Source organism: Ornithorhynchus anatinus, chromosome 10 (assembly GCF_004115215.2).
Source record: "Ornithorhynchus anatinus isolate Pmale09 chromosome 10, mOrnAna1.pri.v4, whole genome shotgun sequence".
NCBI classification, from domain to species: Eukaryota; Metazoa; Chordata; class Mammalia; order Monotremata; family Ornithorhynchidae; genus Ornithorhynchus; species Ornithorhynchus anatinus.
Genome location: NC_041737.1, coordinates 7,303,887 through 7,316,700, shown reverse-complemented (window position 1 = coordinate 7,316,700; position 12,814 = coordinate 7,303,887). Strand labels below are relative to the sequence as shown.

At 48.5% G+C, this 12,814-nt stretch overlaps 1 protein-coding gene and 1 non-coding gene across 5 annotated transcripts in view; both read right to left on the bottom strand.

Annotated features, from left to right (window-relative positions):
- Positions 1 to 12,814, bottom strand: part of SLC4A4 (solute carrier family 4 member 4) — a 259,357-nt gene that overhangs the window by 45,991 nt on the left and 200,552 nt on the right. For all 4 annotated transcript variants that reach the window (XM_029073646.2, XM_029073647.2, XM_003430899.5 and 1 more), the window contains 2 exons: positions 10,439 to 10,710; positions 4,142 to 4,212 (listed from right to left, as the gene is read on the bottom strand). In XM_029073646.2, the coding sequence (XP_028929479.1) occupies positions 4,142 to 4,212; positions 10,439 to 10,710 (343 nt within the window). The remainder of the gene's footprint in view (positions 1 to 4,141; positions 4,213 to 10,438; positions 10,711 to 12,814) is intronic.
- Positions 5,861 to 5,998, bottom strand: LOC114814804. The gene has a single exon (XR_003762601.1). It is a non-coding gene; the product is annotated as a small nucleolar RNA SNORA7 (small nucleolar RNA).

Sequence of the window (12,814 nt, the reverse complement as noted above, 5' to 3'; positions counted from 1 at the left end):
GCCTCAGTTTCCTCATCTGTAAAATGGGGATTAACTGTGAGCCTCACGTGGGACGACCTGATTACCCTGTGTCTACACCAGCGCTTAGAACAGTGCTCTGCACATAGTAAGCGCTTAACAAATACCAACATTATTATATCTGACAGATAATTACACTCCTCCCCTTCAAAGCCTTATTGAAGGCACATCTCCTCATTCATTCGTTCATTCAATCGTATTTATTGAGCGCTTACTGTGTGCAGAGCACCGTACTAAGCGTTTGGAAAGTACAATTCAGCAATAAAGAGAGACAACCCCTGCCCAACAATGGACTCAAAGTCTAGAAGCGGGGAGACAGACATCAAAACAAGTAGACAGGCATCAATAGCATCAATATAAATAAATAGAATTATAGATATATTCACATCATTAATAAAATAAATAGAATAATGAATATATACGCATATACTCAAGTGCTGTGGGGCGGGGATGGGGGTAGAGCAGAGGGAGCGAGTCCAACTAAGCCCTCATTTCCTTTTCTCCCTTCTGTGTCACCCTGGTTTTCTCCATTCATCCCCCTCCCAGCCCCACAGCACTTATGTATATATCTGTAGTTTATTTATTTAAATTAATGTCTGTCTCCCCCTCTAGACTGTAAGCTTGTTGTGGGAAGGGAATGTGTCTGTTACAGTATCATACTGTACTCTCTCAAGCGCTTAGTATATTGTTCTGCACACAGTAAGTGCTCAATAAATATGAATGGTCAATTGATTGACAAGTCATATGACCTCACGGTACTGCAGTTTCTTCGCTTATAAAATGGGACTAGCAAGACTAGGTCTGTGAAGTGTTCAAAGGTAACCGCGACCCGTCATGAAAGCAACTCCTTGTCATTTTGCATTAGGGATAGATGAATCACCGAAGGAAACTGTATGGGTGCCTTCACGGTATCGTGGATTTTTGGACCCTATCAATCAGTTCTTCAGATTGTTTAATAAACATACATACACACATACACACACACTTCGGTGGAAGATGACTTCTTCAATGGTGAGATTTTATCCACACTGGAGAAAGTGGCTGAATGAGAAGCAGCGAGGCCTGGGAGTCAGAAGGACCTGGCTTCTAATTCTGACTCCACCATTTGTCTGCTTGGGCACATCACTTCACTGCTCTGTGCCTCAGTCACCTCATCTGTAAAATGGGGATTAAAACTGTGAGCCCCCTGTGGGTCATGGACTGTGTCCAACCCGATTAGCTTGTGTCAACTCCAATGCTTAGTACAGGGTCTGATATATAGAAAACGCTTACAAATACCATTTAAAAGAAAAGAATGGGTCACTTCACAGCTAATTGGCCCTTCCACTCTTCACCCAGGTACTAATAATGATAACAGTAATAACTAATAGTACGGGTTAAGTGCTTATTATGTGGCAAGCACTGCACTAAACACTGGGGTGGATACAAGATAATCAGTTTGGATGCAATCCCTGTCCCTCGCAGGGCTCACGATATAAGTACGAGGGTAAACAGATGTTTCATCCCCATTTTACCGGAGAGGAAACTGAGGCCCAGAGAAGTTACGTGACTCGGCTAAGGTCACACAGTGGTCAGGTGGAGGAGCTGAGATTGAAACGAGGTAAATCTTTCGTCAGCTGAAGTGGCCAGGTTGCTAATGTGTCCTGCAGGGAATGCCAGTCTGCAGGTGGGGCACCAGTGACCCAGTTTGGATCCACTCACTCCGAAGCCAAATCCTGGGGAGGTGGAGAAAGACATTCACCTGCAGCCTCGTCAGCAGATTTCCTCAAGTTCAAAAATCCCGAAGCAGAAGCCAGGATTCATTTAGCTGACTCAGGTGAGGGAGGAAAAAAAAATACACTTATCAGTGCTAGTCTGATAAGGTACTGACTTTCCCTCAGGGACTTTGGCAATCCCTCGTGGGGATCTCTGAGGAAAAAAAGCCAAGATTCAGCGAATTCCATACAGCGACAGAGTGCGTGGTCGCGGGGCAGAGGAAGGAGGAAGAAGCCAGCTTCCAGAGATAGAAGAAGATACTGAAGCAGAGGAACCCATCTCACCAAGATACTGCTTCTGGTAGTCTTGATTTTTACCCTTTGCATCACATCAAGGGGTTGTTGCTAAGAAAAGCAAAGACACCTTCATGGTCCCCAAGGCCTTGCATTCCAGGAAGATTGTGCGATCTTTCCTTTTCAACAGGTTGTTAAGCCGAACTTTTTCCAATAAGGAGATTTCATTTTGCAGCCTCAAGAGAGGAACTGTGCAGTCTTCAAATACCACATAAAAAGAGTGAGAGTTCCGTGTGGGCAGGAAATATGTCACTTCTTTGTGTATTTTCCAAGCACCGAGTACCGCGCATTGCATCTATGGGGCAATTAAGGCCGTAACATCAGCGTGCCCCAGTGCAAAGAGCAGGGGCATCAGAGTCAGGGGACCTGGCTTCCAACCCTGGCTCTGCCATTTGCCGGCTGAGTGACCTCGGGCAAGTCACTTAACTTTTCTGGGTCTCAGTTTCTTCATAAGTAAAATAGGGATGAAATACCTATTTTCTCTTCTACTTAGACCATGAGCCCCAAGGGAGACAAGGACTGCGTCTGACCTGATTATCTTGGCATTACACCATAATAATAATAAATAATAATATTAGTATTGTTAAGTGCTTGCTCTGGGTCAATCGCTGTTCTAAGCTCCGGGGTAGATACAAGTTAACCAGGTCATTCACAGTCCCTGTTCCACAGAGGGCTCACAGTCTTAGGGGGAGGGAGAATAGGTATTGAATCCCCATTTTAAAGATGAGGAAATTGAGGCATAATCAATCAATCAATCGTATTTTTTGAGGACTTACTCGAGAAAGAGGGCAAAGGCGGTGGGAAAGGGAGATCCAGAAGGGAAAGGGAAACCAGACAGGAAAGTCCATATTTCCAAGAAGAAGAGAGGAAGATGGGGAAGTGGTCAAGGGAAAATAGTTGGGGAAATGACTAAATCTGTCTCCTCTTTCCTGCAGCACAGGTATTTCAGCCGTTGTTGGAAAGGCAGCACGAGACTGTAGCCCATTAGAAAGGGTCCATGTTTCTGGAAAATACCAGGAGGTGGAAACAGCAGATTTCTTCTCCGCTTTGCTGCTTCCAGAACAGAAGTCTCCCGCTTGTCACAAACGACGGACCACTAAAATCACTCCCGGAGGGGAAGCTTTGCACCAACCAGAACGAAGCCGGCGGCCTTAACGGGGCGATCCTCCGTGCCGCAGCTGAGACAGACTCCAAACTCCAGGTCCTGACCCTCTTCCTTATCAAAAGGTGCTGGGACCTCGTCGGTGCGGTATTCATTCATTCGATCATATTTACTGAGCACTTACCGTGTGCAAAGCACTGCACTAAGAGCTAAGTACTAAGTGGTATGCAAGCTGAGTTTCCAAACCAGGCTCTGACAAAAGCTTGAGGAGGAGGTGGATGCTCTGGGAATTAAATGTGGGCTTGAGCATTTTTATCAAAAGTCCAGTCAAAGTGCAGCACTCATTCATTCATTTATTCATTCAATCGTATTTACTGACCGCTTACTGTGTGCAGAGCCCTGTACCGAGCGCTTGGGAGAGTACAATACAACAATACACAGATATATTCCCTGCCCACAACTGTACTAAGTGCTTGGGAGAATACAATTCCACAATAAACAGACATAGCCAATGCCCAAAACAAGTTTAGAGTCTAGGGGGTGACCTCTCCCACAGTTATGGAACTGAGAGGGCCCTGGATAGAAAGCGTCTCCTTTATTTTTTCTATTGCTTACTATGCTTACTTTGTGCCAAGCACTGTTCTGAGCTCTGGGACACGCTAATCAATTTGGATGCCATCCGTGACCCTCACGGGGCTCACCGTCTCAATCCCCATTTTACAGATGAGGTCACTGAGGCACAGCGAAGTGACGTGACTCGCCCAAGATCACACCGCAGACAAGTGGCGGAGCCAGGATTTAGCACCCAGGTCCTTCTGACGCCCAGGCCCGTGCTCTATCCGTTAGGCGACTCTTCTCCTTCCCCCGTCCGGAACGCTGGATCGCAGGAGGAATCCCGAGCCGAGAGAGACGGGGGCGACGCGGACAGAGCGATTACACAACTTGCTGACTTCGCCGATGTTCGGGCACTTACCGTCTCTGACGATGAGCTAGTCAGCATATCCACAGGGGCTGCTGTTGTCTCATTCGGTATTGACACATTGACTGCAAGACAAGAGAATGATTGTGTGTTTCATAACGCACTCTGCAATTAGAAGATTTAATGAAGTGAAGATCCGTTAATTCTGTAAACCGGTGGTGGGGGAGGGATAGGTAAAAGCAATTTCCAATCAACATCGCTCAAATGACAGCTGGATGAGTTGCCGAACTCCGATCCCACCGACTGCCTGGGGTAAATACGGGAGGTAGTAGTGATAATGGAGTCAGAAGGACCTGAGTTCTAATCCCCGCTCCGCCACTTATCGGCTGCGTGACCTCGGGCCAGTCGTTTCACTTCTCTGTGCCTCAGTTACCTCACTCGTAAAATGGGGCTGAAGACTGAGATCCCCATAGAGAAGCAGCGTGGCTCAGTGGAAAGAGCACGGGCCTGGGAGTCAGAGGTCATGAGTTCGAGTCCCAGCTCTGCCACTTGTCAGCTGGGTGACTGTGGGCAAGTCACTTCACTTCTCTGTGCCTCAGTTACCTCATCTGTAAAATGGGGATTAACTGTTAGCCTCACGTGGGACAACGTGATTACCCTGTATCTACCCCAGCGCCTAGAACAGTGCTCGGCACATAGTAAGCGCTTAACAAATACCAACATCATTATGTGGGACAGGGACCGTGTCCAACCCTATTAGCTCGTATCGACCCCAGTGCTTAGAGCGGTGCCTGGCACATAGTAAGAGGTTAACAAACATCTCTATAAACCGGTGGTGGGGGAGGGATGGGTAAAAGCAAGGTAGTGTTTTCCTCTGCTCCTCCTCCCCTCCCCATGTCCCCAACTCCCTCCCTCTGTTCTACCCCTGTCCCCGCCCTACAGCACTTGAGTATATATAGATATATATATACATATTTATTATTCTATTAATTTTATTAATGTCAGGCATATATAGAGAAGCAGCGTGGCTCAGTGGAAAGAGCCCGGGCTTGGGAGTCAGAGGTCATGGGTTCGAATGCCGGCTCCGCCACTTAGCTGTGTGACTGTGGGCAAGTCACTTCACTTCTCTGTGCCTCAGTTACCTCATCTGTCAGATGGGGATTAACTGGGAGCGCCACGTGGGACAACCTGATTATCCTGTATCTACCCCAGTGCTGTGAGCCCCCCGTGGGACAACCTGATTCCCCTTTGTCTACCCCAGCACTTAGAACAGTGCTCGGCACATAGTAAGCGCTTAACAAATACCAACATTATTATTATTATTATTATTACAAATGCCAACATTATTATTATTATCTATAATTCTATTTATTTATTATGATGCCATTGATGCCTGTCTCCTTGTTTTGTTTTGTTGTCTGTCTCCCCCCTTCTAGACTGTGAGCCCGCTGTTCAGAAGGGATTGTCTCTATTTGTTGCCGAACTGTACTTTCCAAGAGCTTAGTAAAGTGCTCTGCACACAGTAAGCGCCCAATGAATATGATTGAATGAATAAATGAATGAATGAGGCATTTCTGCCCCATAGCAACTCCATGAACACATCTCTCCCAGCGTGTCCCACCTCTATTTGCAATCTTCCTCATAGTGGATCCATAGAGTTTTCTTGGTCAAAATACGGAAGTGGTTTACCACTGCCTTCTTCCACGCAGTAAACTCGAGTCTCCGCATTCGACTCTCTTCCGTGCTGCTGCTGCCCAGCACGGGTGAGTTTTGACCTGTAGCAAATTGCCTTCCACTCGCTAGCCACTGCCCAAGCTAGGAATGGAATGGACAGGCCTCTACTTGACTCTCCCTCCCGTAGCCGAGGCTGGTAGAGGACTGGAAACTCTCCGGGTGCGATCCTGAGAGGGGCCTCCCATAGCGCACTTATTCTTCCTGGAGGATGACAGTTCAAAACCACCATATCCGAGAGGGCGATGTGAACTCTGAATCATAAAGCTTTCGCTCATGTGATCAACAAACCTGTCACAGCCAATAATCGTTTCGGGAAAGGATGGGTTCTTGGATAATTCATCAGTGCATTATTTTATTTGTATTTCATCCCATAGGTGGTGACAAATACCGGCACTGGCGATAAATGCCCAGTCATTCTAAACTGTGGCCAGCGCCCAAGCTTGGAATCAATGCGGGCCGTGATGCAATTTCTAAACCCCAAAAGAGGATACGAGATCAGAGAAGGGAGAAAAGCAAACAACCTCGGATGGAGTAACGTTAGCCACTTCACTTCACTGTCAAAGGGCAAGTCGTGAACTTTGCCTTTTCTGAAGCAATGCGTTTTACCCGATGACCTCTCTGGGACGGGGCAGTTCGTATTCATATTGTCGCGGATTTTTCCCGGTCCGAACGGAGAATATCGTACACTGGCGAGGCTCCCTAACACCGTGCCTCGTTCTCACCTGCTCTGGAAGGCCCAGAGAGGGCTTGGCTTTGACTTTTGGATATTTTCCAGGTTAAACTCATCCCGTTTTGCTTTTCTAGCCCGGCAGGAGGCCCGTGCCAAAGAATCTAGAGGTTCTTTGGGCCAAGGTGATGTCATTCCATGTCCCCAGGGATGCGGTGATCAAGCTGAAACCTGCTCTTTGCCTTCCTGTTGCCTGGCAGAGCCATGAGCACCTGTTTGGCCTTTGCCCCTTGGGGCATTTGGGGAAGAATGGGCCTCCCCACCTGAGAACGAGCCCCAAAAGGGGAGAATCCCCAGTATGTTAGTATGTAGCTAGGTAGATCTTCCTGTGACCTGGAACGCCCTCCCTCTTCGTAACCAATAGGCAATGACTTTCCCCACCTTCAAAACCTTACTGAAAGCACATTTCAGAGGCCGTCAAGAGGCCTTCCCTGACTAAGCCCTCATCTCCTCTTCCTCCCCGTTCTGCGTCACCCTCGTACTTGAATTTGCTCCCTTTATTCACCCCTCCCTCAGTCCCACAGCACTTATGTCCCTATCTGTACATAGGGAAGCAGCGTGGCTCGGTGGAAAGAGCCTGGGTTTCAGAGTCAGAGGTCATGGGTTCGACTCTCGGCTCTGCCACTTGTCAGCTGTGTGACTGTGGGCGAGTCACTTCACTTCTCTGGGCCTCGTTACCTCATCTGGAAAATGGGGATTAACCGTGAGCCTCACGTGGGACAACCTGATTACCCTGTATCTCCCCCAGCGCTTAGAACATAGAAAGCGCTTAACAAATACCAACATTATTATCTGTAATCTATTCATTTCTATTAATGTCTGTCTCCCCCTCGAGACTGTAAGCCCTTTGGGGGCAAGGAATGTGACTATCAACTCTGTTATAATGTGCTCTCCCAAGCGCTTAGTACAGTGCTCTGCACGCAATAAGCACTCGATAAATACAAGTGATTGACTGCTGGGCAGGCCCAGCTCTGACAAGTCATAAAAATGAATGTATTTATCAAAGAGCTTGCTATTTTCCCAAGCCCCATTCTAAGCGCTGGGGATAAATATAGGATAATCAGATGATCCACATTTCCCGGGTGACAGTCTAAGCAGTAGAGAGAGCAGGTACTGTATCCCCATTTCACCGATTACCTCGCTAGGCCTCAGTTTCCTCCACTGACTCACCCTAAGTCGCGGCCGGCTGCAGCACTGGCGATTCAGTGATGGAATTCTCGCCTCCTACGTGGGAGGCTGGGGTTCGATTCCTGGCCAATGCAGGGAGGCTTTTAAGCGCTTAGTACAGTGCTCTGTACCATTTAGCACCAAATAAATACAATTGAATATACTAGGGCTAGAACTTCGATCCCCTGACACACAGTCCCGCGTTCCACACTTCCTCCATGAAGTCTCACTAGAGAGAAGGTAAGGGAGAGAGGAATTGGACCAAGCATGGTCCAGTTAGAAACAGCCTGGCCTGGTGGATAGAGCACAGGCCTGACAGTCAGGGGACCTGGGTTTTAATCCTGCCTCTGCCACTTGCCTGCTGTGTGACTTTGGGCCAGTCACCTCACTCCTCTGGGCCTCGGTTACTTCATCTGTAAAACGGGGGTTATGACTGTGAGCCCCACCTGGGACGTGGATTGGGTCCAACCCGATTACTTAGTTTCTTGTTTCAGGAAGTCAGAACCAAAGTTATCTGTTCCTATGATTAGGTTATGTCCAATGAGAAAGCGTAGGGGGGATCGATCTCCTGGGTACCAGGACTCTGCACGTACTAAGCGCTCAGTAAAGATCACTGATCGATGGATTAGGAGGAAGAAAAAGCCTAAGCTTTTTCTCCTACTCCTCATCAACCTTTCGGTCTGTCTCTTTAGAGGCCAGTTTGGAGGGGGAGGAATCGGGCCACTCCGGGTTTTCGTGCGGGGAGAGGATGTCATCGCTGGCTCCATGCGCAGGCCGAGACTCAGGACCCATATGCGATCCTAAATCCTAGCTCTCTTCTGCGGTGTTATCTATGCTGCCCCTTACTGCAGCCTCTCCCGGGCTGGCGGGGTTCTGGCCAGCATGTGATTGGGCACGGTGCCCTCTGAACAGATGGGCGGGGGTTCACGGGAGGCTACGGAGCCATGTATGAGCAACGCCCGGGAAGGCTGAAGGCGACGTGGCCGGCTTAGGATCCCTAAATGGTGGTCGACCCCCAACCCGGCCCGCGGAAGGCTTCGAGTGACGTGTGACCGTTAATCTCGCTCTGACACAGCGTCGCCCTGAGGTTAATCTGGTGCCTGCAAGCAGGGGAATCGGATCGGCACTCCCTCTCTCCCTCCACGCCTTGGAGCGACAGTACGGGTAAATGGAAAAGGTGGACAGACACGTGGACAGATGTAACAATGCTCCCTGTGACTTGTCTGTGAGGCCACCCTGAGGTTTTATTTAAGGAAACCGAGTAACCTGAGGTCTTATTTAAGGAAACTGAGTAACCCGAGACAACTATCAACTGCCCTGAATGAACAGGCAGCTTGGGTTTGGAGGAGCAAAAGGGGTTTATCGAATGGCTATATCTAGAGCTAAGTGTGGGGTCAAAGTCTAAAAGAGAATGTCAGAAGTGCAAAACCCCAAATCATCATAATAGTGGCATTTGTTAAGTGCTTACTATGGGTCAAAGGTGGAGCCGGGGTAGATCTAAGCTACTCGAGTTGGACTCAGCCCACGTACCACATGGGGCTCACCATCTGAATTCCCATTTTATAAAGTCGCTGAGGCCCAGAGACAAGTATGGATTTGTCCCAGGTGACACAGGAGACAAGTAGCGGAACTAGGACAAGAACTCAGGTCCTCTGACTCCCAGGCCGTGCTCTTTCCACTCGGCCACGCTGCTTCCCAATATTATTAGCATTTGGGGCTGCTAAGCTCACACCTCCGGATACATCTTCAGCTTTCAATTTGAATTCAACGGATAGCAGGATTTCACTATTCTACATGGTCAGAGTCAATAGCCAGTGGCGAAACATTCGGAACTTGAATCGGTTAAAAAAAGAGCCTGAAGGATCTCACACAGATAATCAATCAATCAATAGTATTTAATGGGCACTTCCTCTCTGCAGAGGACCGTACTATGAGCTTGAGAGCCCATGATAGAATAAATGGACACAATCCCTACCCTCAAGAAGCTTCCAATCTAGTGGGGGAAGCATCATCATCATCAATGCTACTTATTGAATGCTTACTATGGACAGAGAACGGTACTAAGCGCTTGGGACGGTACAAGAGTACAGAAGCACTTAGTACAGAGTACAGAAACAGCATGGCCTAGTGGAAAGAGCAGGGGCCTGGGAGTCAGAGGTCCTGGATTCTAATCCCACCTCTGCCACATGCCTGCTGGGTGACCTTGGGCAGGTTACAACTTTTCAATGCTTCAGTTACCTCATCTGTACAATGGAGATTAAGACTGTGAGCTCCAGGTGGGACAGGGACTGTGTCCGAACTGATTACTTTGGATCTACTCCAGTGGTTAGAACAGTGCTTGGCACACAGTAAGCGCTTAACTAGTACCACAATTATTATTATAGCAAAACAACAGAGTTGGCAGACACATCCCCTGCCCGCAACGAGTTTACAGTCTAGAGGGGGTGGCAGACATTAATATACCCTGGGTTTGTCCATTGGGTTTGTCCATTTATCCCCCTCCCCTCGTCTAGACTGTGAGCTCACTGTGGGCAGGAATGTGTCTGTCTGTTGTCACTCTCCCAAGCGCTTAGTAAAGTGCTTCGCACACAGTAAGCGCTCAATAAATACGATCGGATGAATGAATGCGTGGTGGCTTCCCTGTACACATCACCCGCAAACCCTTGCCTCGCCCTCAACGACGCAACCCGACACGATCGGTATCGACGAGTATCATTTCTCACCAGTGTGCGGAGGGAGACAGGCGCAGGTGAATTGCGTGATGTAGTCCACTTTGAAGTCGGAGTTGATGGGGTAATAGTCGGCCAACTTGATCATCTTCTTGAAGGCATCGTAGATGAAGATGAAGCTGATCAGGGAGGAGAAGCCCTCTTCGGTGAAGCGGGTGAAATACTGCACCAGGAAGCTGGCATCGGTGGCCACCAGAAGCAGACAGAGGAAGGCCGACCACAGGCCGATCCAGAGGCGGAAATGCAAATAGTCGAACTGATTGTCTCTAGGAGAGACGACGACAGAGTCAATCATCGTCATAATAATTGGGGCGCTTGTTAATGATCAAGGTATTCGATTAACGTTTACTATGTGCCAGGAACTGTACTAAGCGCTGGGGTGGGTACAAGCAGATCAGGTTGGATGTAGTCCCAGTCCCATATGGGGCTCGCAGTATCAATCCCCATTTTACAGATGAAGTAACTGAGGCACAGAGAAGATAAGTGACTCGTCCAAGGTCACAAAACAAACAAGTTGAGAAGCAGCATGGCTTAGTGGAAAGAACACGGGCTTGGGAGTCAGAGGAGGTGGGTTCTAATATCGGCTCTGCCATTTGTTTGCTGTGTAACTTTGGACAAGCCACTTCACTTCTCTGTGCCTCAGTTACCTTGTCTGTGACTGAGGTTTACAGATAAGGTTAAGTGAGGCACAGAGAAGTTAAGTGACTCACCCAAGGGCACACAGAAAACAAGTTAATCAGGTTGGACGCAGTCTAAAGAGAATGGAGAAAGGGGAATGAATCCTCATATGTACGATGATGCCCAGTGAAATGAAGTTAGAGTGCAAACTCTTAGTGGGCAAGGCCAGTCAGTCAGTCAGTGACATTTATGGATCTCTCACTGTGTGCAGAGCACTGCACTAAGCACTTGGGAAAGCACAACACAGATCGTAGATGAAATCCCTGCCCAAGAGGAGCTTATAGCCTACAGGGTTCATTGCTTCTTCCTGCCGGACTTCCCCAAGTAATTAGCACCGTGCTTTGCATTCGATAAATATTATTATCAGTAGTCCTGACGAAGAAAAATTCCAGTCTACTGAAAAAAGGAATTGGATTCCAAACAACACCAGTGGTATGATCATTGAACATGGAGAACCAAGTGGATTTACTAATTTCAGCCCTTGCCTGAATCATGCCCAGACATTTTCCAGCCTGAATTCCCAAGAATTCCAGAGAGGGAGCCCAGGTACTTGGCGAAAGGAATTTTACATCTTTCTGGTGCAACCAATGAGCTGGAACAAAAATTACTATGGTATTTGTTACGTTCTTACTATGTGCCTATGTGCCAAAGCCCGCGATGAGCACTGTGGTAGGCTGTGTTTTCTAAGAGTCCCTTCTGTTGCTATGGGGGACACATCTTGGGGCGGCTTTGCAATCCGTGGGATGGGGGAGACCAGAGGTTCTTTTTAGGGGGAGATATTGCTGCTGGAAGGTCTGGGATACATTACTGTGGCAGTTCAAGGATGCAAGGCACAGGGATCGATCGCTGGTATCTACTGAGCGCCTCCTCTGTGCAGATTACTTACGGAATGCTTTGGACAGCACGATAGAGTAAGTCGATCGACACAATCCCCGCCCTCAAGTAGTTGACCATCTCTCGGCTGCTGCCATGATATGGTCGGGAATGACACTGCCCAGAGTTACTGAAAGTAGGTTCCCGGGATGACCTATTAGCCAAAGAAGGCTCCGTACGTCCACGAGGGAAGGAGACCAAGCGCATGGCACACATGGCACTGATCACGTGGGTCTGATTCCGCAAGGACCAGATGTGGGTGCTGGAGAAAAGGTGAGAGGTGGCCAAGTTGGGCGGTGCCAGGGTGAACGGAGCATCATGGCCCGCTGCCAAGAACTCATCGCTCAATGTACTACCCTGTCCCCCCTTCAAGGCCTAAATGAAGGCCCATCTCCTCCAAGGGGGCTTCCCAGACTAAACCCCCCTTTTTCTCATCTCCCACTTCCTTCTGCATCACCCTGCCTTGGTCCCTTTTCTCTCCTCCCTTCTCCCAGCCTCGCACTTATGTGTTTATCTGTCATTTTATTTATTTGTATTGATTTCTGTCTCCTCACCACCCCCACCCTGGACTGTAGACTCGTTATGGGCAGGGAATGTCACTGTTTATTGTGGTAGGGTACTTTCCCAAGCACTTGATACACTGCTCTGCACACAGTGAATGCTCCATAAATATGATTGAATGAATTGAAAGAGTGAATGTGCCCGGCCCTGCTGCTTCCTCCCACCCACCGAGGCGAGGCTGGCAATCTTGCCACTTCACCACCTGCAGGCCAAGCCGGCCCCACCCCGAGAGCCGGAAAACCAGAGACCAGCTTTTTC